The following is a 27,944-nucleotide window of genomic DNA, read 5'->3' as shown; positions in this document are numbered from 1 at the left end:
GGAATTGTTCGGATTCCACCGTTAAAATTAAATAATATTTTCTTCATTAAAAAAAAAAAAGTTACTGGATAGAACTTTCTCATTTTAACATCTTTCTGTCATTTTTTATGTATTTTCTTAAACTTTTGGTATTTGCTTCTATTTATCAGTTTGAAAATATTGACCAGTGAAACATGAATGAGTAATAAACAGAAAGATTGGTAGATGATAAACAGATGAAAAAATTTTTGAAGCTTGCCATCCTTTAGTTGGGTAACTTTTGTGTTCATGTTTCTAATTTTCTATTGAATGCACAAAGCCATAATTTCTACAAATAAAGCTAACATTAGTTCACATCTCAAAATCATGTGCATCAGTAGCTTGCAGTGCTCCAGAAAGAACCATGCTCATCAGCAAGGAGCACTGTAACTCTTCAGAACTCTGCTACTTAAACAAGCTTTTGAACTACCCATCTAAGGAAAAGCAGAATGCGGTAATAAATAATTATGGAGATGTTCTTGTCAACGCTACTTTGAATTATATGGAAGCAGTTAAGATAAGCAGATTTAGAAAGAGAAGCCTTATGGGTAACTGGGAGCGATTTTCAATGCACGGAGTGTTTCTTCATACATTTAGGTAATTTTTCTGGAATAAGATACTTTAAAATACCTATTTTGATCATTTCTATTAAGGTGGAATTTACAACACATTGAAAGGAAATAGCAAACATTCATATCCTTTTCTGCCCTGTGTAACAGACCCTTTAAGTTTACTTCAGAGATTTTTGGTACATGATAAAACAACATATTGGCTACTATAAAAGACATTATTAATTACCTTTATTAACATTTGACTTCTTTTTTCAGCACTCATCAATCATCTTGAACATGGAGCTGTCTCTGAAACAGGTACTTTCTAATTTTTGTGTAAAAAATAGCCACAAAAACAACAAGTTACTCAAATTCAAGTTCACTGTAAGGAAAATCTACTAAAGTTGGAAGTTAAATTGTAAATAATGTAAAAAGCTCTAGATTATTTGTTTCTTTTTTAACCCATTAGAGGCCATTGTTTCAGTCTTGCCTTAGTTAAAGTAGAACCAAATATCATTAAGTGAATGATATATTCTCCACTTGCCTTGGCTCTTGAAAACTGAGCTCACTGTCTTTGTCTCTTGAGGATGTGTTTCTGTCAAGGCCATAAGAAATTCATGTAGAACACCAGCCCTAATCACTAAAAATGATTTTTAATCAGGGAATCTAGAAGTTAGACTACAGACGGTGGTGGTGAAGAGTCCAAGAGTCAACCTCCAGCCTTCCACTTAGTACCTGTCTCCTAAGGAATCAAGTTCCTTAAGGAAAGTGAAGTTAGGGAAATAAAATCCGCCTCCTGACGAATGGATGCTGCATGCAAAATTCTAGACAGAGAATTGCTACATTGTGAGTGGGAAGTAATAATAATAACAATAATGATATTAGATTCTGCAGTTCTCTGGATACTCCAAATCTTAATTGTTTCAGAGGTTCAGACTTGCATTAAGCTAAGAAAGCTATGGCTCCATGTGTTGAACCATAAGGCGTTGCTAACATTGTCTTAATCTCCTGTGCCTGGTTATGATACAGAGGGTATCAGGGACAGGATCTAAATAGGTTCCTTCTTTGGTCTTTTCTGTTAATTTGTCCATGCAACATTTAGTTCTTGAAAGCCTACGTCTATCCTTGGAGGGTATAGAAATGAATGACTGGCATAGTCCTTAACTTCCCAAAGCTCCCAGTGGAGCCAGGAGATGAAGGAGGAGCATACTGACAGTGCAGAGAAATAGTGGAAGCACATACTGGGGGAACACGAGGGTGTCTAAGAAGGAGCCAGGAGGCGCAGAGGAAGACAGCACGGAGAAGACACATGTACCCGAACTATGAAGGATGTTTCCATTAGCCAAATAAATTCAGAGGGTAGGATGAGGAAGCCTATGTCAAGGGGAGGAGGAGAACATCTGGAAAGTTGTGAAGAGTGAGAGACCTTGGCTGCTTCTAATAAGCTGGTGGACACTTAGAGCAAAGGGCATATGTGTATGCAGGAGACAAGGAGGCTCGAAATGAATCTGGGATGACAAAATAGAGGAGATTAGGGACATCCTTCTATATCCTCCTAAGAAGTTTAAAAATGTTATCTAAGGACAATGAAAACTTTAAAGATTTTCAGCAGGAATGTGTTGGGATAAGATTTTCCTCTTAGGAGGGTCCGTGTGGTACGCCATGGTGGAGGACGGACCGAGTCCTGGGGTTGAAAACAAGGCTGAAGCCAGGGGGAATATGAGGACACTTAGAAGTAATCCAGGAAAGAAATGGTGGCGGTGCCAGAGGCAAAGGAGAGGAAGAGAAGTGAAGGGCTCTGTGTAAGAGAAAAGAAAGGATACAGTGGCTGACCGCGAGAGAGGGGTCTCAGGGACAACTGCTCCCTTTGTGTCCCGGATGCCTCTCACCAAAGCAGGATAGCGGGGCTAAATTGAGGGCAATCAATAAGTCCACCTCAACGTTTTTTTCAAGATGCCACTGACTCTAGACAATAAGAAAGGCAAAGGAATGAGGATAGAAAAGAAGGGACACCTAACTTTTTATTTTTTTTATTTTTTTATTATTATTATTATTTTTTTGATGGAGAGAGCAAGAGAGGGAACAGAAGCAGGGAGATTGGGGGAGGGAAAAGCAGGCTTCTCCCTGGGCAGGCAGCCCTTTGCGGGGCTCGATCCCAGAACCCTGGGATCATGACCTGAGCTGAAGGCACACACTTAACGACTGAGCCACCAAGGCACCCCCTAACATTTGATGCAAAGAAAGGAATCATCAACGGAAACCAAAGTCTTAAGCAGAAGTAAAGACAGAGAACAAGAAAAAGTGAAGGGAGTTTCAAGGAAGGTATCATTCTTGGCATCAAACACCATAGAGAATTTAAATAAAGCAGACATTGGACAAGGAGCCATTGCTTTTAGCAACAGGGAAGTCCTAGCTAACACTGTCATGGTTTGGAGAAGTATAAGACATGTTTCTGCAGGCTGAGTACATATATGGTGTTTATGTCAATATTTATTTCTCAGGTCTTTCCCCCTTGTTCAATGTTTGACATGGTCCAGGAGTATTGACCATGAGTTCCCCAAAGGCACAGACTCTGGCTCCTTCAACTCTATCTTCTGTCTCCCTGCCTCCTCCTACACATACACTCTACAGAGCAGTGCATTCTTCTCAGGGCTTATTTTCAAAATGTGACTTCATGTGCTACATTTTTAGGATCCCGTAGCCTTTCATTCGTGATGTAGCATCTTTCCAACCTCCTTAATACTTTCTTCACAGTGATACCAAATATTTTCTCTTCCTCTTAGAACCCATTTTCCTTCAGGGATCAGTAAATACTTCATTAGCAAGTGAGATGGTTCAAACCACAAGACGGTTTTACAAATCCCTTTTCAGTCATCTGTCATGTCGGAGGCCACAGCAGAGGAAGACCCTCAGTGTTGCCTCAAGCATCTGTGCTTGATATAATCTACCAAAGCGTATTTTCAACCATTGAGAAAGAATTTGACGTCTTAATTCCTCAGTCTAACAGCTGGTTTTTGACCTTCTTAAATTACTGCCAAGGTTAGCCTAGCCCTAGAATGCTGTCCATTTCAGTGTCAACGTCATCCAACCACCATCCTGCCGGGAGTAGAAGCGATTGACTTACCTTCGTCTTGGTTATGTTTCTACACCAGGGCTTATGTTCTGTACAACGGACGCCCGAGGAGACAGATTTAGGTCTGTGGTGTGGTATTCAAGAAAGGAAAGTTCTTAAGACTGGTCTGAAAGATGCTTCCAATTCATTTGTCTTGCTTGATTTGTAGCAACAATTGTACATTGGCTCCCGCGATGGATTGGTTCAGCTCTCCTTGCACAGATGCGACACGTATGGGAAAGCCTGTGCAGACTGTTGTCTGGCCAGAGACCCCTACTGTGCCTGGGATGGAAATGCATGCTCTCGATACGCACCCACTTCAAAAAGGTAAGAGGCACATCGAGTTAAGGGATAGCCTTCTTTTCCACACAGTGAATATCTCACACGCATCCCTTGTCTTACAGTTTCATGAGAAAATAGATAGAAAACATGGTGTGCGGTAGGAATATTACAATTCCATGTTGTTTTACACTTGTGCATAAAACTCAGTGTGGAAGAAGAATAAAATAAAATATTCTGAAGTTCTGAAATGGGGAACTTTAGAAGTTCAGATCAATTGTTTATTTCCCTTCTCTATGTTAAATACCGTTACAAGTTTGTTTTCCTCGACTACTTTGCTCTTGCTTACATTCCTCCCTTCTTCCCTTATTTTTAAATATGTATATATTTAGCCTTACTGTTTTGCAAATAAAGTTTGAATATATGGGTTTGTAGAAGTGTGGATTACACACAGCCCACAGGCACCTCTCAGTGACTTGGTACAATTTTATTTCTACTACAGTAACTCTAACTTGGTCAGCTTCTGCCACTCAGAAATACTTAAATGTCAAAATGTTGCTCGGCTGTTTGCTGTTCATTGCTTTATGTGCTCTTAAAAATCATGCTATTTTGAGCCAACAAGACACACATGGGCAAAAGCACCGCAAAGCCATTCAAGCACTGATCTGGTTTCCGCACTGTTTTCAACAGCGCAATAATTGGAAAGAACCTGAATGCCATCAATATGACTGATGCTGGCTAAATGTAGAGCGATAACAATTTTTAAAATGTGTATTCTAGTAACATTTTTTTCTTTAGTATCGTTCAAAGTGTATTTCTCCTCTATGTAAAATGTCAGCAAATTGTATATGGTGGGGTTTTGTTTGTTTGTTTTTGTTTTTTTATCTTTAGGTCTGTAGTAACAAAATATGATGATAACAGGTGAGCATAGGTTAGTCCCATTAGTGCATACACACTTGTTTCTTATTTGACAAATCAGTCGAATTTCAAATTCCAGGAATCACAGATTCAATGTAGAGTACAACAGCAGGTACTGCTTAAAATTAGGAGATACTTTATACTCCCTGAAAATGTCACATTAGATGTGTATGGAGAGATACTATTATTACAAGTCAAAAGTAAAAAACCCCAACATTTCATTATAGTTTTTGGCTAAGAATATACTTATGATAGGGAGTCCTTGGGGAATAGTTTTCTTTTCTAGAAGCTAAAAAACAAGAGTGCTCATTAGTTGGTAATGAACCTTCAGTTTGATGAATTGTCCCTGTTTCTTAAGAAGCCAAGATTTAAAAACATTCTTGACCTCATGTACCTTATGCCATCATAATTTTTCTTCTTATATTTCCCAAGACTGTGTCTCTGATCTTTCAGACATGCCGCTGTGATATTTTCCCTTACCTTAACATAATGTGCACATGAGCCAAAAAAATGTACATGATAGATAAATCTTGTACGGGGTTATCACCTGATCAGCACTGCCCTGAAGGGACACCCTAGATGTTGCCGAGTTTACTGTGACTTTTATAGTTTCCAAAGTGCCGACATCAAATAGCCAAAGCCAATGAAAATATATTGTAAGAGCGTAAGAACTTCTTTAACACTGATGTAGCAGCTTTTTCTTTTTTTATGTAATAACGATTGTTTTAAGGAAATATGGGACAATAATGCACAACAGCACTATTTATTATTATCACTAACGCTACTCTCTGAAAAATAAAGTGAACAAGCTCTCAGCAGATAGGTGTGACTTTGGGCCACTCCTGCCGTCTCAAACTTGTACTTCCATTTGCACTGACAATACTTAACTAGTTGCTCAATCGAATCTATGTAACAGTGAATCTTCATAGGGTAAAGAGTTGTTTATTTTCGTTTACTTCCCTGACCACTAGCTAAAGCTCTTATATCTTACTACTTTTCCATTGACTGATGGCAAAAAAGAGGGTAGGGAGAGTTGACCCTGCTGGATGTATCTGAAACCTGGATTATATTTATAGTTGACCTGTTCTATTGAATAATTTGTCTAAAGTCAGAAGAGCACTGGGTGTTATATGCAACTAATGGATCATTGAACACTTCATCAAAAACTAATGACGTACTATACATTGGCTTACTGAGCATAATAAATAAACAAACAAACAAACAAAATAAATAAACAAACACATGAGTAAATAAATAAATAAAATAAAGGTCTAGTTAACTTATTTCCAAAACAGGATTCACCTCTCTTAGGACTCTATTGTTAGTAGTATTTGAAGTACTGTAAGAATGATGGGAATATTGCCCGGTATTTCAATTGAGCCATAATACAAGAGTAGTTCTGCTCTGCCACTGTTATTAGTGTTAGATGCAGACTTTATATATTACCGGCTCTCAGGCTTGATATTCTGAACCATTTAATCCCTTTTCCATAGGCGAGCTAGACGGCAAGATGTGAAGTATGGAGACCCAATCACCCAGTGCTGGGACGTAGAAGACAGTGAGTATAGCTTTAATATGCTTTCCTCCCATTTAAAACTTTAAGCCTAGTCTTTGTGTGTCTTTTTATGGTAGGACTTAAAATATATATTGTATAAGAAGCTCTTATTTTATATAATGGGTATGTTCTGGAACAGCAACAGGAGATTTTATAAATCAACCCCCTGTCTACATGCCTAAGTGAATAATCCTTTGTTATATCATTATTTGTTTCATATGTCTTTTAAAATTCCTGTCCTTTTTTTTTTTGTACTTTTTACTGCCTTATCCATTCTTGTAAATTTTAGAAACTGCTAATAAAGACAAAACAGGATATAGTCCAAAACATATGGACATTTAGGATAAACTCGCAGACCCTCCCAGAAAAGTTTGATGAGAGTGTAGGCACTTGTTAGAAAGTTAGCCTATGCATTGTTGGAGTTCATTATTAACTCATGGTTTCGTTCAATCAGTAAATGTTTATTAAGTGACTTCCATGTGCATGTAATTGTCCTGGGTACACTTTGGGACAAAGAAACTCCTTCGAGAGCTTAAGATTCTTTGGGGAGATGTCATAAAGCACAATTAGTGAAATGGGAGTTTAACAAAGAGAGTGATCACCAGAGGCTGTATTGTTCAGAGAAAATTTCATGGAAGATCTTGAGAGTCTGAGTACAAACAGGACAGAGTACAGAATAGAAAGACTTCTGTCGAGTCTGATAACAGAGAAAAAAACTCTAAGAGTATATATTCCAAAGCTTTGTTTGCTTTCCACTGTCAAGCTCTACCTTCAGATAGAAAGTGTATGCGCTTGCACACGTGCGTGCACACACAGCTGAATGCTGCCTCACATGGTTAGTGACCACCCCAGCACCGAACGAACCACCCAAACTTCGTAGTCTCTCACTGGTGGCCTTAAAGGTTTGTAGTTGAAAAACAAAACAGTATTTATCATTCATAATTTCACTCTTCTGGAAAATAAGCTCCAGTCCAACATCGTATGTTCGACTCCCCGTTCTAATGTGTGGGTGACTCCCCGTCATGTCCAGTGCTTCATTTAGCAGTCGTTGCCATGTGCTCTGATACGGTTTTTCATTCGCACACGTGAGATTTGTCAGGAGCCATTACGGGTATTGAAGAAACACCGGTGAATAAAAAAGAAACAACCCTCGCATCCCTGGAAATTCTGTTCACGTTGTGTTAGGGGAAGGAACAGGCAGGAAACGTAAGAACAAGTGCAATATATTCTGTCAGATAGTGATAACTGTTGTAAAGAAAGTGACAGAAAGCAGTTCCCGCAGAGGGTGGAGACAAGTGACTCATCATATCCTGTTCCTGCTACAACCCACCACACCCAGCTTTGCTCACCATCGTCATCACTGCCCCCGATCGAATTTTTGGCAGGGTCTCCAGCAGTTTCCACCTTGCCGGATCCAATTGCCAATTTTTAGTTCTCGTTTTTACTTCATGTCCAACTCCCTCCTCCTTGGAACACAGTCTTCGTTTGACTTCCATGCAGTCACGTCCTAGAAACAGTCCTTATGGTCCCATGAGAGCTGAGGGCTTATTATTTAGGAATTTTGTGAGCTGGTTTTAAGCCATCCATGGATTGATTTCAGGTGTAGTAGTAGTTTTTGCAGTAGGAAAATGAACAAGAACTACTAATCGGGGCTTTTTGTTTTCAAAGAGATGTGTCCCAGCGCCTTTAGCCTTCATGGCCTCACATCCTTCTGGTTTTCCCCTTACTGTACGGGCTGTCCTTCCGAGGGTTCTTCATCTGTCTTTTTCATCCCACCATCTAAACAGAAAATCTCTGCCTCTTTATTGCCTAACGCCATCAATTTCAATAGGGTCTGAGGCAATTCGCTCCCAAATCCAGAGTCCGGTTCTAAACCCTCTCCTGTGTGCAGACTTGTATGACCTGCATTCCCAGCCAAGAGCCCCTCTTAGATGCCTAATAAGCATCCCAAATTATATCTGAGAAAGAATTTGTGTTTTTTCCTAGACTTTAGTGTTCTGCAGACCTTCCCATATTAATAAATAGCGCCCCCACTCACTCAGCTGCTTAGGGACAAAAGCGGCCAGACGTCATCTTTTTTTTTTTTTTTAAAGATTTATTTATTTATTTATTTGACAGAGAGAGATCACAAGCAGGCAGAGAGGCAGGCAGAGAGAGAGAGGAGGAAGCAGGCTCCCTGCTGAGCAGAGAGCCCGATGCGGGGCTCGATCTCAGGACCCTGGGATCATGACCAGAGCCGAAGGCAGAGGCTTAACCCACTGAGCCACCCAGGCGCCCCCAGACGTCATCTTTTTATTTTTCTCTTCCTTTCACATCCTGGTACCAACCTGTCAGTAAGTCCTTATAACCCTATGGCTGCGTCTGCTCCTACTTCTCATTTCCTGTGTACATGTCCACTTAACCCAAACCCCCACCACAGCTCTCCCAGAGCTGTTTATTTGGTTCCCCTGCTTCCATGCTTACCCCTGGCCAATCTCTGTTCCACTTGGTAGCCTGAATGACCTTTCCAAAAACCTCCGCTTCTAAGAACAATTAGAAGAAAATCCACAGCCTTTACCATGGCCTCCAGACTCTGCTTACTGGCACGTGCTCTGAGCCCCTCTCGCGGTCGCTTTTACATGGCTCACTCACCAGCTTTCTCTTTCTCCAAACCCCCAGCCTCGTTCTGGCTGCAATTATACTTGAACTTGTTTCCTCTGTACCTGAAGAATTCTTTAGGTACTGTGTCCACATGGCTCCATCTTCACACCATTGAATTTTATAGTTAAAATGTTCATTTCTCAGAGACAACTCTTCTGACCATCCTGTCCTGACCATCCTCTCTCCTCATTCTACCTCCTACTCTCTGATCTGTTTTATTCTTACTTGTAGGGCACAGCACACCCAAATGCGATATTCTTTATCGATTCCATTCACTTGGCGATTTTGTCTCTGTCCCTGGAATGGATACTGTGCCGTAGGCACACAAGAATGTTTGGGTAGTGCATGGTAAAGGGAAGCATGCTTAGCCGGATGGCATTCAAGCTGCACTATGAGGGGAAAGACAAATTTGAAAGCACGCGAAGCACCAATAATTAAAGTCAGAAAGACCTCACATAGGTTGGGCTAAGTTTGTGAGTTCATGTGTACCCTGCAGCTTATAAGGAGTTGTTTCATATTTCTAAGGCAAAGCATTTTTTTTTTTAAAATAGAATTGACACCTGTAGAAGAGAAGCCAGAGACAGAGAATCAACTGTGGGAATTAAAGTTAAAGGTATGAGGGTATTTACAAACTATTTGCAATCTTAAGGAGATTTTTTGGTTAAGTTATAACTGACATAGAACATATAAGTTTCAAGGATATAACAAGAATGATTGGATATTTGTATACATTGCGAAATAATCACAATAGGTGTAGTTAGCATCCCTCACCACACATAGTTGCAGAAAGAATTGTTTCCTTGTGATGAGAACGTTTAAGGGGTCCTCTCTTGGCAACTTTGAAATATGGAATACCATGCAATTAACTATAGCCATCATGCTATATATTACATCTCCGGGATTTACTTATGCCTTTTGACCCCCTTCGCCCATTTCACCCATCTTCCACCTCCTGCTTCGGGCATCCACCAATCTGTTCTCTGTATTTGTGAGCTCAGTCTTTTTGTTTGTTTATTTTTATTTTTATTTATTTATTTTTTTATTTTTAAAGATTTTATTTATTTATTTGACAGAGAGAAATTACAAGTACACTGAGAGGCAGGCAGAGAGAGAGAGAGAAGGAAGCAGGCTGAGCAGAGAGCCCGATGCGGGACTCGATCCCAGGACCCTGAGATCATGACCTGAGCTGAAGGCAGCGGCTTAACCCACTGAGCCACCCAGGCGCCCCTGTTTGTTTATTTTTAGATTCTGTATATAAATGAGATCATGTGGTATTTTTCTCTCTCTGACTTACTTCACTTAGACTAATGTCCTCAAGACCCATCCCTGTTGTCACAAATGGCAAGATTTTCTTCTTCTTTATGACGGAAAAATATTCCATTGTGTAGCTGTCTACCACATCCTCTTTATCCATTCATACTTGATGGTACCCACTGCTGTTTTCATATCTTGGCTAAATAATGCTGCAGTGAACATGGAGCGATACATCTTTTCGAGTTAGTGTTTTTATTTTATTTTTTTTAGGTAACTACCTAGAAATGGAATTGCTAGATCATATGTTAGTTACATTTATCCTTTTTTGAGGAACCTCTAAATTGTTTTTTATAGTGGGTGCACTAATTTACATTCCCATCAGCAGTGCACAAGTGTTTCCTTTTCTCCACATCCTCGCCAACACTTCTTAGTTCTTATCTTTTAGACAATAGCCAGTCTGACAGATAGGAGGGGACAAGTCACTGTGGCTTTGATTTGCATTTCCCTGATGATGAGGCATGCTGAACATCTTTTCATGTACCTATTGGCCATCTGTTGTGTTTTCTTTGGAAAAATGTTTATTCAGTTCCCCTGCTCATTTTTAATTGGATTATTTGGGGAGTTTTGCTGTGGAGTTGTATGAATTATTTATATAATTTTTATGTTAAGCCCTTATCAGATATATGATGTGTAAATATTTCCTCCCACTTAGTAGATTGACATTTTATTTTGTTGATAGCTTTCTTTGCTGTGCAAAAGCTTTTTAGTTTGGTGTAGTCTTACTTGTTTATTTTTGTTCGTGTTGCTTGTACCCGGGCATCAAGTTAAAAAAATCATCAGTAAGATCAGTGTCAAGGAAATTACTGCCTATATGTTCTTCTGGGAGTCTTATGGTTTCAAGTCTTACATTTATGACTAAAATCCATTTTGAGTTAATTTTTGTGTGTAGTGTAAAATAGTGGTCCAGTTTCATTGTTTGATGTTTGGCTGTCTACTTTTCCCAACACCATTTGTGGAAGAGACAGTCCTTTTCTTATTGTATATTCTTGACTCCGTTGTTGTGAAATATTTGACTATCTACATGTATGTCGATTCCTGAAACTCTCTATTTAATGTTCTATTGATCTGTGCCTATTTTTATGCCAATACCATACTGTGTTAATTACTATAGTTTTGTAATATGGTTTGAAATCAGGGAGTGTGATACCTCCAGCTTTCTTCTTCTTTATCGAAGATTGTCTTGGCTGTTCGGAGTCTTTTATGGTTCCATCCAAATTTTAGGATGGTTTATTCTTCTGTGAAAAGTGTTGTTTGAATTTTGATCATGATTGCATTGAATTTTTAGATTGCTTTAAGTAGTATGGACATTTGACAATATTAATTCCTTTAATCCATGAGCATGAAATTCCTTTTCATTTACTTGTGCCTTATTCCGTTTCTTTAATGAATGCTTTATAGTTCTTAGTGTGTAGGTGTTTCACATCCTTAGTTAAGTTTATGCTTAGATATTCATTCTTTTTGTTGGAATTGCAAATGAGATTGTTAAAAATGGGAACTATAAAACTCAGAAATGAAACGAAGATTATTGGTAACAACAATGAATTCATTGCTTGTCAAACTGATATCGTGAGGACTTTGTGTCAAGGGGTCACTGCTTTTACTTATTGGATAAAGGATTCCACATATTCAGCTATTTCACTTCTCTCCTTTATTTCATTAATGTAGATTTTACTGACTTGACCGGTTCTTTGCTTGAATCAGTCTAATTGATTTCTCTCCAGTCCTGGCCTCATCACCTTACTATCAGCCTGCAAACTCCCTGCTTTGCTCGGGAGCTTTTTTTCTCAGGAGAATGGCATCTGTTGCTATGAAATAATGTGTGTCTTTCTCTTCCGTGATTGACACTGCGATCTTTCTGTGCATTAGGAATTTATTAACTGTGAAAATCGTAGATATAATCTGTTGAATTGGCAGGGATCGTGGATATCTTACAAGTTTCAAATGGAATCCACACATTTTGAAGGTTAGAGGAGGTTAATTCATAATGGTGTCAGCACGCCTGACTTAATCATTGCTGGTAAAACACAAACAAGTTCAAAAGAAGTTTCTTCAAAGGAAAGTCTAACTATTGGATAAATGTGCATTCATGCCATTTGCTGATAATTTTGTCTGCTTACATTTAGGATTCATAGAGGTCCCTTAAGCCTTACTCTTCGTTTATGCCTAAAATGCTAAGTAGGCCCATCTGCAGAATTGAGACATCTGAATATATGATGACAAAGTGCATGTTTGGGCCAGGCTGAACAGCCGTCATTTTTTATTTGATCAAATTTGAGCTACAGATCTTAGATCACACATGGGACACAGCCTTTGGCTACTCTGGATGGAATGTATTTCAGATGGTGCAGTTGATTTACGAGAATAAGGTGTCTGAGACACTGTTCCTTTAGCATCCCATTAACTGTCTTATGGCAAATGCATGTTGGGCTTAAGTATCCCTCTTTGAATAAAAGAAAACTGTTTTGTTTTGTTTTTTTGGTAGATAATGCAGATAACGTCCACATTCAGAGTATTACAGCATCTAGCTCAATAATCTAGCTAGAAGCATCTAGGTCAATATCATTATTATAGAATTTTATCAAGTATAGACCATTGTACTTACTTTTTTGATGTTAAAATGTCTTCATGTTATATGGTCAGCTCTGTGGATCAATTCACAATAGAATTTCTCTTAAAGGATGAAGTAAATTCTTCTTCTCAAACTATCCACAAAATTGGATGCATTTTATTACAAATTAAAACATGTGAAGCATTGAAAGACACTAAAGTTTTATTCAGTTCAGCTCAGAGAAATAGATTCAAGGTTTAGAGTTGGGTCTTATGAATTCTTATTTGAAAAAAAACAATTGCAAATAAATATATTCATGAAAGGTTAAGATTGCAGTGCAGGGATAGAGTTTTAAAAGTCAGTCTATTAGATAATATTTGAGTCTTAGGTAACAATATTATATTGTGAATTTCCTTTTTCTTTAATAATGTATATGAATCTTTCCCCCATAGCATCTGTTCTAAATCAGTCTATTTTCCCATTGCTTTTAAAATAAGGTCAAGGTTAATCTCCTATTCCATGTTTGCTTTCCAGGCATTAGTCACGAAACTGCTGATGAAAAGGTGATTTTTGGCATTGAATTTAATTCAACCTTTCTGGAATGTATACCTAAATCCCAACAAGCATCTATTAAGTGGTATGTCCAGCGGTCAGGAGATGAGCATCGAGAGGAGGTAAGTTAGAAGTCACCAAAGAATGATCATGTTGAGGGAAATAGTATAAAAGTTAAATCAAGTTTTGGTTGAGAGAGATGTTCAATGTATAGTGCCATACAGTACTCTCATCACTATTTGATAAAAAGGAAGATAACAATTTATACTCACTAACATAAAACTTAACAATGCATAGGAGATAAGAATAGGACAACTTAAACAGATACATTAACAAAGTATATTTAAAAGAGGATTGAATTTTTAGGAGAAATTTACATAATTTTTTTCAAAAATTTTTTTCTCATTGATTGTCTATATTGTAGAACAATTCCCTGATCAAAAATAAGAACACAATATTTTCCTCCACAGTAAGATAAGGACTAAATTCTAACTCAGATTGTGTTTAACTTCTATCATAAAATAAAGCAGGTTGAATATGTATAACAATAGAAAGATCTTTGTTCTATCATATGGACAAGTTGGATAACTAACTGGACATGTACCTTTTCATAGTTATATATTAAAATTAAATCAACAGGGGAAAGTAACATGGATGTTCCCTTCATCTTTTTTTACTTTTTCTGTTTCAGTCTATCTAGGACATACATAGGAATTGAAACAGTCACAGAGATTTTGTGAGGTAGATAGGTTATGTATGTTACTGAACTTAATGAGACGATTTCAGGTAGATTGAGAAATCCTGTATTATTATTAAAGGGCCATGAAACAAAGGGAAATTGGCAGGGTTTTTATTTTTCTCTTTCAGTGCCTAAGAGAAACCAGTGAAACTCATTACAGAGTTCTAATAGTCCTGATATTAAACTGAGGACAAGTTAGCGAGTAATTGCATGAACTTGGGATTCAGAATTAGATGTTCAATTGAATTCTGGTTCTGTGTTCTTTGGTAATATCACTGAGCCCATATAGGCCAGAATTTTCTAATGTGAACAAAATAAATACAAAAGTTACTATGAAAATAAAATGAGAAAATACAGAAGAGAATGTGAATTTCAAAGCAGAGGATTATTCACAAGTATAAAATACATGTATACAATTGCAGATAACTCTCCATCAGGAAGATGTGTGAAATGTGAACTAGCACTGATCACATGTTCAGTTGACTGCTGAGGATAATGAGCAGGTCGTGACTTCTCTAACACTTAGTTTCTCTGTCACATAAATAGGCAGACCAAATGCTCTAAAATACAGCCTCCTTGATAAGTCTGTAAACATTTAAGGGACACCCGGGTGGCTCAGCCAGTTAAGCATCTACCTTCTGTTCAGGTCATGACCTTGGGGTCCTGGAATCCAGGTGGGCATCAGGCTTCCTCCTCAGTAGGGGATCTGCTTCTCCCTCTGTCTCTCTGATGGCACCCCCCCCCCCCAAAATCATGCCCGCTTTCTCTTTCTCTTCTCTTGAATAAATAAATAAAATCATTAAAAAAATTAAATAATGTATGTAATCAGTCAGGCATTAGTATAATATAGTGGTTTTCAACGGCAGTTGATTTTTCTGCTACACTGTCCACGTCTGGCAATATCTAGAGACATTCTAGATATTGAATAGATAGTCTAGATACTGAATAGATAGTCACAGCTGGTGGGAGGTGGTGCAGAGGCTGCTCTTGGCATCCTGTGGATAGAAGTCAGGGATAAAGCTAAACATTCTTCAGTTCACAATTCTTCACAATGAAGAATTCTGTTGTCCCAAACTCAGTGGTGCTGAGGTTGAGAAGCCTTGCAGTAGAAGGACCAAATTTTATCATAAGAAATTGATGTAAAGATGTGTTTCACTGTTACATTAAGGTGGTAAGACCTTTCTCTTCATCTGAAATCTTCGAGAACAATTTTTTAAGCTAAAATGTTGACTCTGTACATAGTTAAAACCAAGGGAATACTCCAGTGTTTGTTATGTCAGATTTCTCCAATAAAACTCGATGCTTCATCATTACTGACATCCATAAATTCTAAGATTACAGCATATCCACATTTATACTAAATGGTTATTTTTCCCAATATATATTAAAGAATTTTCTGACCTGGAAGTGATTATGTAACTTTGAAACATAAAGCATTAACTTTTTATCAAAGAAATCTTGGGGGAATGTTTTCTGAATATTTTTAACATGAAGATTTTTAGTTACAGTGCAATATTTTACTTTTAAATGTCCCAAACTAGTATTTTGATTTTACAGTCAGTAAGTTTTGATCATCTCTCATCAGTAAAATAGAAATCTTTAATAATTATGTTTCTTCCATGGCAAATTTAATCTGACTTTTAAAAAAATATGTTGCTCTGCTTGGGGTAATCTCTTAGTTAGAGATACATATATTTGCCTATTCATGTTTGCATTCACGTCTTTTATCTTCCTGAAAAGGCAATACACTTTTAAGAGTGTATCTCTCACACACACACACACACACACACACACACACACACAAAAAGAGTGTATCACACAGTCATGGTGATACCATGCTCCATGAATCTTAATGGAGCAGAAATAGTGTATTTCACTTTAAAGTATCTTAGCTGTAATATTGCAACTGGTATTTTCATCTACATTGGTAAGTAGGTAGTTACACATTGTCCAGGATATGCGATCCTGCTTCCTGAACTGAGGAAAGGGGCAAGATCCAGACTAGATGTGAAGCACTTTTCCCAGCAGGCTACCTTCTGCTCCTGACCAAGGAGGTCACAGTTCGGAATCTTTCCCCTACTGAAAAAAAACCCGGGGGAGGGACTAGACTCTCCTGTGGCAAAGAGGCTGTCACCAGCTTATTCTCTGCCAGGAGGAGAACATTTCCTCGCTGAGCTGTTTCACAGTTGGGTGCTATTGGGGAGGTCATGAGTCACTTATCTGCTGACTTCCTTATAAAGCTACTCTTGAAATTGATGATGTTTACGCTGTAAGTAGCGAGTTAATCGGAAGTCCCTGAGCTTCTGCTGAACTCTTGGGGTCTGAATGACTAGAAGAAGTAATACCTTATGCCATTTGTGGTAATATCTTTTTGTGTGTGTAGCTTTTAAAAAGCATTTTAAAAACATCTTCAAATATTTGTATTTTTCTCTTTGTAGGCCCTTGTTTTATTGTTGTTCTTTCTATAATAAAAGTAATACAGGGGTGCCTAGGTGGATGAGTGGCTTTAAGCCTCTGACTTGGGCTCAGGTCATGATCCCAGGGCCTCTCCGCGGGGGGCCTGCTTTCCTTCCTCTCTCTCTCTGCCTGCCTCTCTGCCTACTTGTGATCTCTGTCAAGTAAATAAAATCTTAAAAAAAAAAATAAAAGCAATATAAATGGTTTTGAAAATATAGGGACATATAAAGAATTGTGCGCCCTCTGATGATGTCTATTCCAGCTTTTTTCCACTAACCATTATACTGTGAGCATTTTCTTTAACATTCTATTATAATATCATATTTTTCCTGGCCCTTACACCCGCTACCCTGATGTCACAGTCACCAATGATTATTCCATGTTATTTAAATAACATGTTTCCTCTTTAAAAAAACTAGTCAGCTTCCTGATATCTAAATCTTCCTCTGCTTTCCTAAATGCTTTCTTAGGACAGATCTTTTGGGGTAAGATAACTGAGTGAAAGGCTTTAATTTTCTTATGGCTTTTGATAAACAACTGTACATTGCTAATTTCTCATCAAAGTCACTATATTAGTACCTTTTCTGAATTTCTGAGGCAAAACTGTGTATTACAACTTAAGAACATCATTACTAGTTTGATATGAAAAATGTCATATAATCTAAACATATTATGTAAATATCTATATTTTACAGATTTATTTATTTATTTGGGAGTGGGAGGAAGGGCGGAGGGAAAGAGTGAGTGTGGGGCCTGACACAGGACTTGATCTCACACCTCTGAGATCAGGACCTAAGTTGGAACAAGAGTTGGATGCTTAACCAACTGTGCCACCCACGTGCCCCTGTAAACACCTATTTCTTTGAATTTTAGTGGCTGTGAATTTACCTTGTCATGTTTCTTAGCTGTTGGTTTCAGGTGTATTTGGTGAAGTGCTTTACCCATCATTTGCTTACTTTACATTGACTAAGAATACATTGATATATTCATTAAAAATCATTTTCACAGCCTTTTATATATTATCAATGTTAACATTCTTTTTCTCTTAATATATTATTTATTTATTTGACAGAGAGAGAGAGAGAGATCACAAGTAGGCAGAGAGAGAGGGGGGAAGCAGTGTCCCCGCTGAGCAGAGAGCCCCATGCGAGGCTCGATCCCAGGACCCTGAGATCATGACCAGAGCCGAAGGCAGAGGCTTAACCCACTGAGCCACCCAGGTGCCCCTTGATGTTAACATTCTAATGTTATACATATTAGAAGTAATTTACTATGTTCGTTGTCTCCAAATTTTTTGTTCCTCACAAAGAAGAGTTTTCTATTTCATGGGGACAAACCTGTAGATTTATATGTCTATGATTTCTCACTCATTATGCTTAGAAACTCTTTCCCCAATAAAACAGCAAATATATATTTTTTTCTAGTTATCTTGTGATGTTATTATTACCATCGCAATTTACATTTTCTATTTACACTTACTCAAAGGTACCAAATTAATCTAGGAGTTAGATATATACAAATTCAAATTTTCTTTTCTTTTAAATAACGAGTTGCTTCTGTACTATTTTTAAATAAGCCTTCTATGTTTGTTGCAGAGAAGAGCTATTCTTGAAGGCCCAGTCACTTCCAAGACAATGCAATACTTTAGCTCTGAGAGAACTGACAGGTGAATTATCTGCAAAGGAATTACCATTAGGCTGCTATTATCGGAGAGCAGAGTCCCTGACCTTTACCTGCTGCTTAGTACCTAAACGTCCTTTGTCCCTCTCCACGTTACTCTTTTCATTTTAAATGAATTGCCCTTCACTGAAGATCTACATTTAATAATGCCAAATATATTATCCTTGCTCACATTAGGCAAATGAATAGTCGACCTCAGTTCAAGCATGGTTTTGATTTAGCTGAGCGGTTCTTACTTATCACTTTTAGAGTGGAGAAAATTCCATGAGTTTAAATCAGTGGCCAGAGATTACATTATCTCTTTGTAAAGGAGCTGCATTTTCTAAATGGACTGTGCTGACATCTCACTGTCGAGATACAGTCTGCGGAATGTATCCTCTTCCAGCAGGGAATGAAAGCGGCACAGAGAATGGGAATGTAAAGTAGGCCAACGTGAACCAGCCGCTTCGTTGCGGTGGCACAGATTCCTGTCTCTAGATCGCAAAAAAAAAAAAAAAAAAAAAAAAAAAAAATCCTAGGAAAATATATCAATCCCAACTGTATTTTATTAGAGATAGGATTTCAATCAACGCCTATTTTTGAAGATTCGGGTAGGGAAAAAAAAAAAAAAAAACAAACACTGAAATAACCTAATAAACAATAGATCCAGAAAGAAATTTATTAAAGCAAGTTTTATATCTATGGGTCCAAAAAAAAAAAAGGAAAGAAAGAAAGGAAAACCAAGCGTTCCACGGAAGAAAGGAAAAGGAAGGGACCACACGGGAGTAAGGAGATGCCAGGTGTTTATGAAACATGGAGTCCTGTAGCCACGGACATGGCCTAGAAAGGAGGGAAGGGGAGCCGGACAAACAGGATACAGAAAGAGAATAGCAAGGATAATGATGAAGTGTTACATAATGTGTGTGAAATCAAAGTCATAATTTCTTCCTGTCAGGAGATTAAAGAGAACAATAAAAAGTCGTGAGTCAGAGCTATGACAATCTCTCAAAGCCACATGAAGTGCAGTTTAAGCGTTAGCAAGTGTCCCAGTTACAAAAAGGGAATCTAGAGATGAAGAGATGACATGGAACTGAAGTCACCCACTTTGACTGTCATGCTCATAACCACGGGCCATTTTCTATGAGGAGAATTACACAAATAAAGGCTTTAGAACGTCACCTCTCAGCTCTGCCACTCTCCCGCAACACTGGCAGGAGTCTATAATGTTCCTAATAATGCTTCACACTTTCACCTTCAAAGAGCTTTACTTTTAACCCCCCAATGCACCATATGCTATGTCGCCAACTTGATAAATGGAAGGACCAGTCAGGGAATATAAATGAGTAATCACGGGAAGCAGAGTGCGCAGATAAGGACCAGATCCTTCGCGATGGAGTCAGCGTTTTGTGATCTAAGATGTATTTAAAATTTACAGAATAATGCCTACAATAAAATCATTTGAAGGAAAAGGTACATGTAGTGTGTTAAATGTGAGTTTGTTATCTCTGTTGAGGACTGGTCCTTGAGAGTCCTCCCAATTCAAGTTCACATTTAATTTAGGCACGAGGCTCCCCAAATCTCTGAGAATGTAAGTGAATTCAACATTAATGTGTATTACGGTCGCATTTTAAAATGCTTGGGCCTTTAGAATAAATCCATTCTTAAAATAAATAGTATACACCCAAATCACCAAATGGGGAAAGTTAAGGGAAACAAACAAATGAACAAAATCCTGAAGGTGTGGATGCAGCCTGGAAGGTGGTTAGGCTGGAGACCATTCAGCCTCAGGAACCAAGGATCTGGGCCATGACCTGCCTTTGGCCTCCAGTGGTACCCCACCAGCTGCATTTCTCTGGCATGGAGGGTGGTTGGTATACTTGTTAGTTAATTGGGCCAGTAGCCAGAGATATTTCTTTTCCTTTTCTCATATTTCCAGAATAGGAGGGACTTTTTCCTACATATTTTTCACATAAAGATGCGGAGTTGAGTCCACCCACTGTGAATAAATTTAATTTAGCTGTCTTTCTACCTCAATTTCCGTCAACTGAAAGCCTACAGTACAGGGCAGATGTGTAAACTGGGAAATCTTCCCGACTTCTTTGTTGTTGTTGTTGTTATTCTACTTAACACCGAGACCCTCAACAAAATTCCACATGAAACAGGGCTCTGGTGTGGTTAAAGAGGCCTCTAGGCTTAAGGAAGGTAGGTTTGCTCTTCACACCAGCCCATGGGCCAGTCAAGCTCAAATGTTTGAGCTGTCTTTCAGGACTCTGGCTTCGAAGGGCAAAGAGCATCCCATTCCAGGAGGGGTTCTTTTTGTTCATTGAGTTTTCTCACACTTAAAATCACATTACTGTGTTATAGTATACCGAGGTATGGCAAATATTTCCACAAATGACATCATCTCAAGTATCACATGTACACACGGTATCAAAATGCGGTCCATAGTAAAAAGGGAAATTCAGCTTTAAATGTTGCTAACCTTCGAACTAGGGTCATTCTCAGTTACAGCTCCAAAACCCAAAAAGCTATATCCATGCTTTTCCATTAGACTGTTAACAAGTCACCACTTAAGAGTCTCCATATGCTATTCAGCTCGCTTATTGGGTGATATCCAGGAAACAGAGTAAATTCCTTTTGCACCCATTGTTCTATTTCTCCATTACAGGTGGTAGCATGCCCTAAACGCTCTTTTTCTGCACAAAGGCTGTCAATGTCTGGCTCTAGCTCTGGAATTTAAATACCGATTGGTGTTCTTAATATACCACTTGGTATCTAAAATCTCTATAAAGATGGTTAGTTGATAGTTTCCAGTTTTACTTCATTGGTTTTTATAGCTTTTCATTCCTATCTGTAGACTGGCAGAAAACTAACTATATTTAGAGGTTTAGTTAGATAATAATGAGAGGCAAACATGCATCTTTGAGGGCTGTTACTTTAATGGAATTTTTTAAATTCTCAACTATGGCTGATAATATTGCGCTCGATGACAGAGATGGGGATAGATCTCTTAGGTTCAACTAAATAAAACTAGGTTTGCCTCTGTTCATTTGCTCCTAGCCCTCTCTGTTTTCCATTTATTACCTACATTTTTCCAATTCTGCAGTTGAAACCTGATGAAAGGATCATCAAAACAGAATATGGGCTACTGATTCGAAGTCTGCAGAAGAAGGACTCTGGAATGTATTACTGCAGAGCCCAGGAACACACTTTTATCCACACCATAGTGAAGCTGACTTTGAATGTCATTGAGAACGAACAGATGGAAAATACCCAGAGGGCAGAGCACGAGGAGGGGCAGGTCAAGGATCTGCTGGCTGAGTCCCGGCTGAGGTACAAAGACTACATCCAAATCCTCAGCAGCCCGAACTTCAGCCTCGACCAGTACTGCGAACAGATGTGGCACCGGGAGAAGCGAAGACAGCGAAACAAGGGCGGCCCGAAGTGGAAGCACGTGCAGGAAATGAAGAAGAAACGGAATCGAAGACATCACAGAGACCTGGATGGGCTTCCTAGAGCCGTGGACACGTAGTTGTCTTTTTAATTTAAAGAAAAGAATTCTTTACCTGCAAAAATACCGCCTTCTGTTTTGTGCACCCTGTACACTAACTCATAAGAGCTTTCCATGGAGTTTTGCTAAGGCAAAGCACACGAGAACAATGATCTGAATAAGACTATATATGACGAATATGGCCTAGTAAGGGCAAATAATTCTTCTGAACCAGTTTTCCAAGAACTAAACACGTACCTGCAAAGTATCAGAATTATCCTCAAAATGGGGGCTTCACAGTTGTAAATGTTTGCTGTGCCGAGTTTTTGAATTTATTATGTGATGTAAATCACTGAGCGGAGTGAGCCTCAAATTTGGTATTATGATAAGGGGCTCTATTTCCCTTGTATGGCCATTAAGCATGGACTTGACCATGCCGTTGTGCTGTATATGCGTTCTTAGGAACAGATACATCATTCCACTCTAGAACTGGCTACCCTGTGGTTGGAGTTGGAGGGAAGACACAAATTCGTACAGCTCACGCTATCAGCAGGAACTTTCACTCTTGGTGCAGGGTCCAGGAATTTGGAGAGGTGCGTTATTTCAGACCACAGAGGTTACATTCGGTGTACAGCAGTGTGACTTACTGAAGGATATAAATGTTCCTCCCAGGGCTCCTTGTGACTTGTCAAGAGTTAACAAGTTCACAGAAAGGAGCTGTTGCTCCGTTATGTCTTTTTGGAATGTATACTGAGCTTCCAGGGATGGAGCCCTTCATAAATATTTTAATAAGTGACGGGAAAACATTTTAATAAGGGAAACACCGTGATGTATCCTGCGTCCTAATGGAAAGGCCTGCAGATGGGATTTGGTAAGAGACAGAAAGGACAGTGATAAATTCTAGCTTTGGGGGAAATTCATATCCTCATAAAAAGGAAGAACAATCACAAATAAACTGGGCAAAATGTTATGTAACTTTATTCACTAGAGTGTAAATAGCTGCCAGTTTGAAATCCATCTGTTAAAAAAAACTCCACCTTATAACAAACTGCTAGTGAAAGTCTGAGGAAAAGTAAATTTTCTAGATCATGAGAAGAATGAACACAAATTTATTTACAACCAATGGGATTTCAGTAGTACTTCCTCTCTCATTTTCTAAAATCTCATTATACTCTGTAAATTATTTCCATTTACTGCCTTTATTCCCTCCTGAATATTGGATTATTGGATTTTATTTGAGTGACTAGGAAAAGAACAATATATACATATAGAGAGAGATAGAAATAGGTAGACAACGGTGATGGGGAGCGGGGATATGTATTTGTTGAGTAATAGAACAAATGCAAACATGTTGACAACGGAAAGGGTTAAATTAACTCTTTGACATCTTTTCTTCACACAATCTTTTTGCATTTCTGAGATTGTATGCTGTAATTCAAATAGCCTTGTTTTAGTAATTTAATAATAAATAAGCCTAATGCATGTAAGGAAACCAAACTCACAGCATTAACATAAACATTCTTCACATTTTGTTCGCACTTTCAAATGTTTCCAATTTGACTCTCCCTCTCTGCGGACGTATGGTATGTTTCCTGCCTGTTGGAGCAGAACTCACCTTTCCTTCTTGGACCACGAACCCTTTGCCTTCTTCTGTTTTGCCTCTTCACGCCCTTTTTAGTGTGAAATGAAAAATTAGTCACTTCCTCACATGGAAGGCAGCCTTTCAGAAAACTGAATAGCAGACATTGCTCGTCTCACATGCATTCTGCGTGTCTTGAAAGAAGAGCCTGGGGGCGCCTGGGTGGCTCAGTGGGTTGGGCCGCTGCCTTCGGCTCAGGTCATGATCTCAGAGTCCTGGGATCGAGTCCCGCATCGGGCTCTCTGCTCAGCGGAGAGCCTGCTTCCCTCTCTCTCTCTGCCTGCCTCTCCATCTACTTGTGATTTCTCTCTGTCAAATAAATAAATAAAATCTTTAAAAAAAAAAAAAAAAAAAAAAAAAAAAAAAAAGAAGAGCCTGTGAGAACCTGTGTGGTTAGAGGGTGCCTTCTGAGAATTTCAGTATCATGTCTGTGGCTGCCGTTATGTTCGGAACATTCAGTCTTACATTCACTTCCTTTGCCTTGCTTACCTATCTCAGAGTAATCACACGGCTGTACGAAGTCAGGGACCCCTTTTGAAATGATACCCGTGAATATTTGTGGATGTTTCACTAGATGGAAACCTTAAAGTTTTGTTTTGTTTTTCAAAGTGAACCAGAAACAATCACTCTTTAAAAAGTAATGCGGAAGAATAGCTGTGGGGTTTGGGGGGGAGAATCAGGCTGCACATTGTGTATCACAAGGAAAGTGTTTGTGATTCCTGATCTGCTGGGTTTAAAAGTCCCAGGAACTTGTGGCAAGCTCAAAGCAAATAAATGGGAACATGTTTCATTTTTTAAGATTTCCTAAGATTTGTATATCAGACAGTCATGATCAAAGTATAGGTGACTTTGGGAAAATTACATGAAGCTCAAATGTTAGGATTGACCTATGTAATAAATTTGGTTTTCATCAAAATATGAATGCTCAAGCCATTTTTAATTACTTTTTTCTGATCTTAATTATTTAGATAAAATTTGGGTAACCTCTTTTACTTTACAGCTAATATTTTGGCTGCTTTGGATCTAAAACAGTAATTTATGATAATTGCTTAAAATATATTTGAAATATTGTAAATATTGGGTAAACAAAATGTCATAGAATAAAAAAAACATATGGGCAAAGGTTTATGTGTATTTATAAAGACAGAGGACATCTAAGCTACACTTAATTTTTTAACCTTTAACTGACTAGAACACTTCGATGGACAGTATGAATATATTAAGTCTAGAGATGAGATACAATATATACTTCCTCACCACTGAAGGTTTTACCAAATTTTCCTTGAAATAATGAAAAATGAAATTATAGTTAGTAGTTTTAGATATGTTTAAGAAATGGGCTATCTATGGAGAAGTCTTAAAATGTCTGCTTAGTCTTGGTTTCATATTTTTCTCCCCTGTTTTGAATACATACGTCTTTAACTTGCATATTCTCTCCTGCATTTCATTCCAGCTATTTATGCTGCTAAATGGAATCCTGCCTTTCTGCATACATTTACATTCAATTTATTGGGAATTTTAAGAGTTTGCTTAGAAACGAAGAGTATAAGTAATTAATTTATGTAGATCCTTTTTTTCCTCCAAAGAGCTCAACACACTACATTCATATTACTGAATAAACATTTCTGAAAACCAACCAAATTACTTAAGAGATGGAAAAATAGTCACAAAGAAATTCAGAAATTTGCAAAAGCTACAACAGTAGAAGAACTGCAGTCTACACCAGATCTCTTCAATCTGTTGGCTAACTGATGCTCATTTACAATATGCTGCCTACAAAATGGTCTTACTATTGAATTCTGCCTTTGGTCTATATTTCAGTTCCTTTATGCTATTAAGTTTTGTTCCTGCTGAATTGTATACTCGATTAAAAAACAAGTTTTCAGGGGCCAGTGCCTGTTTTTCAACATTATCAAAATTAAGCTTCCAAAGACAAGTTTCTATTATCCAGATGGCCACAAAACATGAAGTTGCACAATAGCATTAATTAAACACTGATTATTTTAAACTTAAGTATAAGCTATATTTCATATATATCATAAATACAAAGAAAAATTAAAACTGAAACAGCTTCTCTTTAGAATGTTACATTTGTCTTAGACAACATGTTGGAAAATTGATTAGCCTTATTGAGAATAGACAGTTTAGAAAAAAAGATATTTCAAGTGTTTTTATAGAAAGATATACTTTTCTCACAGGAAATAACCAAAATCTTTAAATAACTTGGCTTACATGTGAGGTTAAAAAATAAGATCTAAAATTCCAGCATTCTACATAGTGACAGTGCAAAGACAGGAACATGCACATGACTTATACCTCTCATTTAAATATTTTGTAGTGTAAAGTATTTATGGTAAGTTTGAGATAGATGTTTTTTTGGGGGAAGGGCAATAATCTATCAGTTAATCATGTAATTTAATTCTAATATTGTAAGTGGCTACCAATCAATTTCAAATTACAGTTTTGCTATTTTAAAAGAAATGTAGTCTTGTAATCTAAAATAATTGAAAATTGTCAAATGTATATTTTGGTTGTATTATAATAAAACACAAACATTAATGTTCTATGGTTATAAACAGAATGTTGCAACGTGTGTGTGCAAGTTTTGTTTTGAAACCTTAATTATGGTAACCGGATTTTTGACATGGAATTGCACTAAATCCATTACCTAAGAAAAAAATCTCCTGGTAAACTTCAGTAAATATGTTTTTCACCATAAGTATGCAGTAATTTCTCTTATGAAAGAAAGGTATATATGTCTCTCCCCAATCAATGTAGTTATATAGCTACACTTTACTGTGATCTAAATTTAGACTTTGGCAGACTGACATAAACATTACCATCACAAGTAACAACTTTTTATTTAATTTTTTTTAAGATTTTATGTACTTATTTGATAGAGAAAGACACAGGGAGAGAGGGAATACAAGCAGGGGAAGGGGGAAGTGGGAGGAGGAGAAGGAAGGGGAGAAGCAGGAGCCAGGAACAGGATGCCCAATGCGGGGCTCAATTCCATGACCCTGGGATCATGACCTGAGCCAAAGGCAGCTGCTTAACGACTGAGCCACCCAGGCACCCCCACAAGTAACTACTTTTAAGATTTCCAATGATCATCTTATGAGATTTGAAAGTACTCCTCTATATGTGTAGCTATAGGAGTATAATTTATTAAAGGAGTTAGTGAGGTTTTTGTTTTTGATTTTGCTTTAGAAAGAAATTTCTTTTAGAGAAAACTATGTTTCTTGCTAATTTGGTACATTTTGTGAAGGAAATTTTGTATTTGTAATAGGTAATATATACCCCCCAAACCTGGTTATGAAATAGCTTGTAGGGATACTGTACAAAAATATGTCAGATTTTGTGGCTGCTCTGGCAATCTCTAAACCTGAGAGTTTAAAATAACATATAATCTTTACAAGAAAAAAAATACTTTTATAAGGGGCACTTTTAGTAGAATCTTACTAGGATCATGTCCAAGTCGTTAGTGTAAATAAAACACAACACAATATTAATAATGGAGAAAATTCCAATTGTATTTGTTTGAATGTAGAAAAGTCCATGAGTAATTCTCAAGATGAAAGAAACAAGAGTTTAATATTTAAGTTGAGAATTAAATCATCTATAACCACACAACTTGTTACCTACGTGAACAGTTTTTCTAGCCCATGGAAGTCTTGCATCAGGAAGATGAAGCCGCAAATTACTTTACTGTTTCTTTCAGAAGATCATATACATTTCCTTTGTGTGTATATTGGTACAAACATACATCTTGGAGACTAATTTGGCACACCCAATGAAGTTTAAAATGTATATATTCCAAGAATCAGCTTTTCACAATTAAGTGCATACCCCTGAGAACCTTCAAAAATAGACATTTTCAAAAATAGTTATTGTAGGATTAATTATAATAGAAAAAAGAGAACAATCTGTGTGTTCTACAAAAGGAGAATGGATGAATTGGAAGTATAGTTGCTAAATGGATACAGAAGCTTACATGAGAAAAAAAAAAGATCTGCAGGATCAACATAGAAAATTTCAGAAACAATGTCAAATGAGTACAATCAAGAAGTGTAGGAATGCAAACAGAATAATACTGGGCATATCAAGTTTAAAGAAGCAAATGATACTGTTTATGGATACATACATTCATATGTAAGTAGTAAATATATAAAAAAAACACTCTGGAAAAGTTAAGCACCAAATTCAAATAAATTTTCCTCAAGAAACAAGAGAATATAGGGAGATACCATTGTTTTAATTCGGTTTTATTTTCTTAAAAAAATATCTAAACCCAATGTTGTATTTATATTATATTGCATATATTTGTAGGAACTAGTATATTTAAATGTTAATAGTTGACAAAGTTGGGCATTCAATTACCATTTCAATATATCGTTCTCTTACAGTTCTGTGTGCTTCAGGTATTTCACAGTAGAACACAAATTAAGGCTCTAAGTCTCAGAACAAATTACT

General features: G+C 37.6%; 1 protein-coding gene across 3 annotated transcripts in view; it reads left to right on the top strand.

Moving 5' to 3' along the window:
- Positions 1-23,616, top strand: part of SEMA3D (semaphorin 3D) — a 201,744-nt gene extending 178,128 nt beyond the window's left edge. For all 3 annotated transcript variants that reach the window (XM_059170986.1, XM_059170985.1, XM_059170987.1), the window contains 5 exons: positions 846-887; positions 3,851-4,008; positions 6,372-6,436; positions 13,470-13,609; positions 21,449-23,616. In XM_059170986.1, the coding sequence (XP_059026969.1) occupies positions 846-887; positions 3,851-4,008; positions 6,372-6,436; positions 13,470-13,609; positions 21,449-21,874 (831 nt within the window). In that variant the 3' untranslated portion in view covers positions 21,875-23,616. The remainder of the gene's footprint in view (positions 1-845; positions 888-3,850; positions 4,009-6,371; positions 6,437-13,469; positions 13,610-21,448) is intronic.
- The last annotated feature ends 4,328 nt before the right edge of the window (positions 23,617-27,944 follow it).

Source organism: Mustela lutreola, chromosome 4 (genome assembly GCF_030435805.1).
Source record: "Mustela lutreola isolate mMusLut2 chromosome 4, mMusLut2.pri, whole genome shotgun sequence".
Taxonomy (NCBI): Eukaryota; Metazoa; Chordata; class Mammalia; order Carnivora; family Mustelidae; genus Mustela; species Mustela lutreola.
Note: the sequence above shows the minus strand (reverse complement) of the source record. Positions and strands in the feature narration are given on the sequence as shown.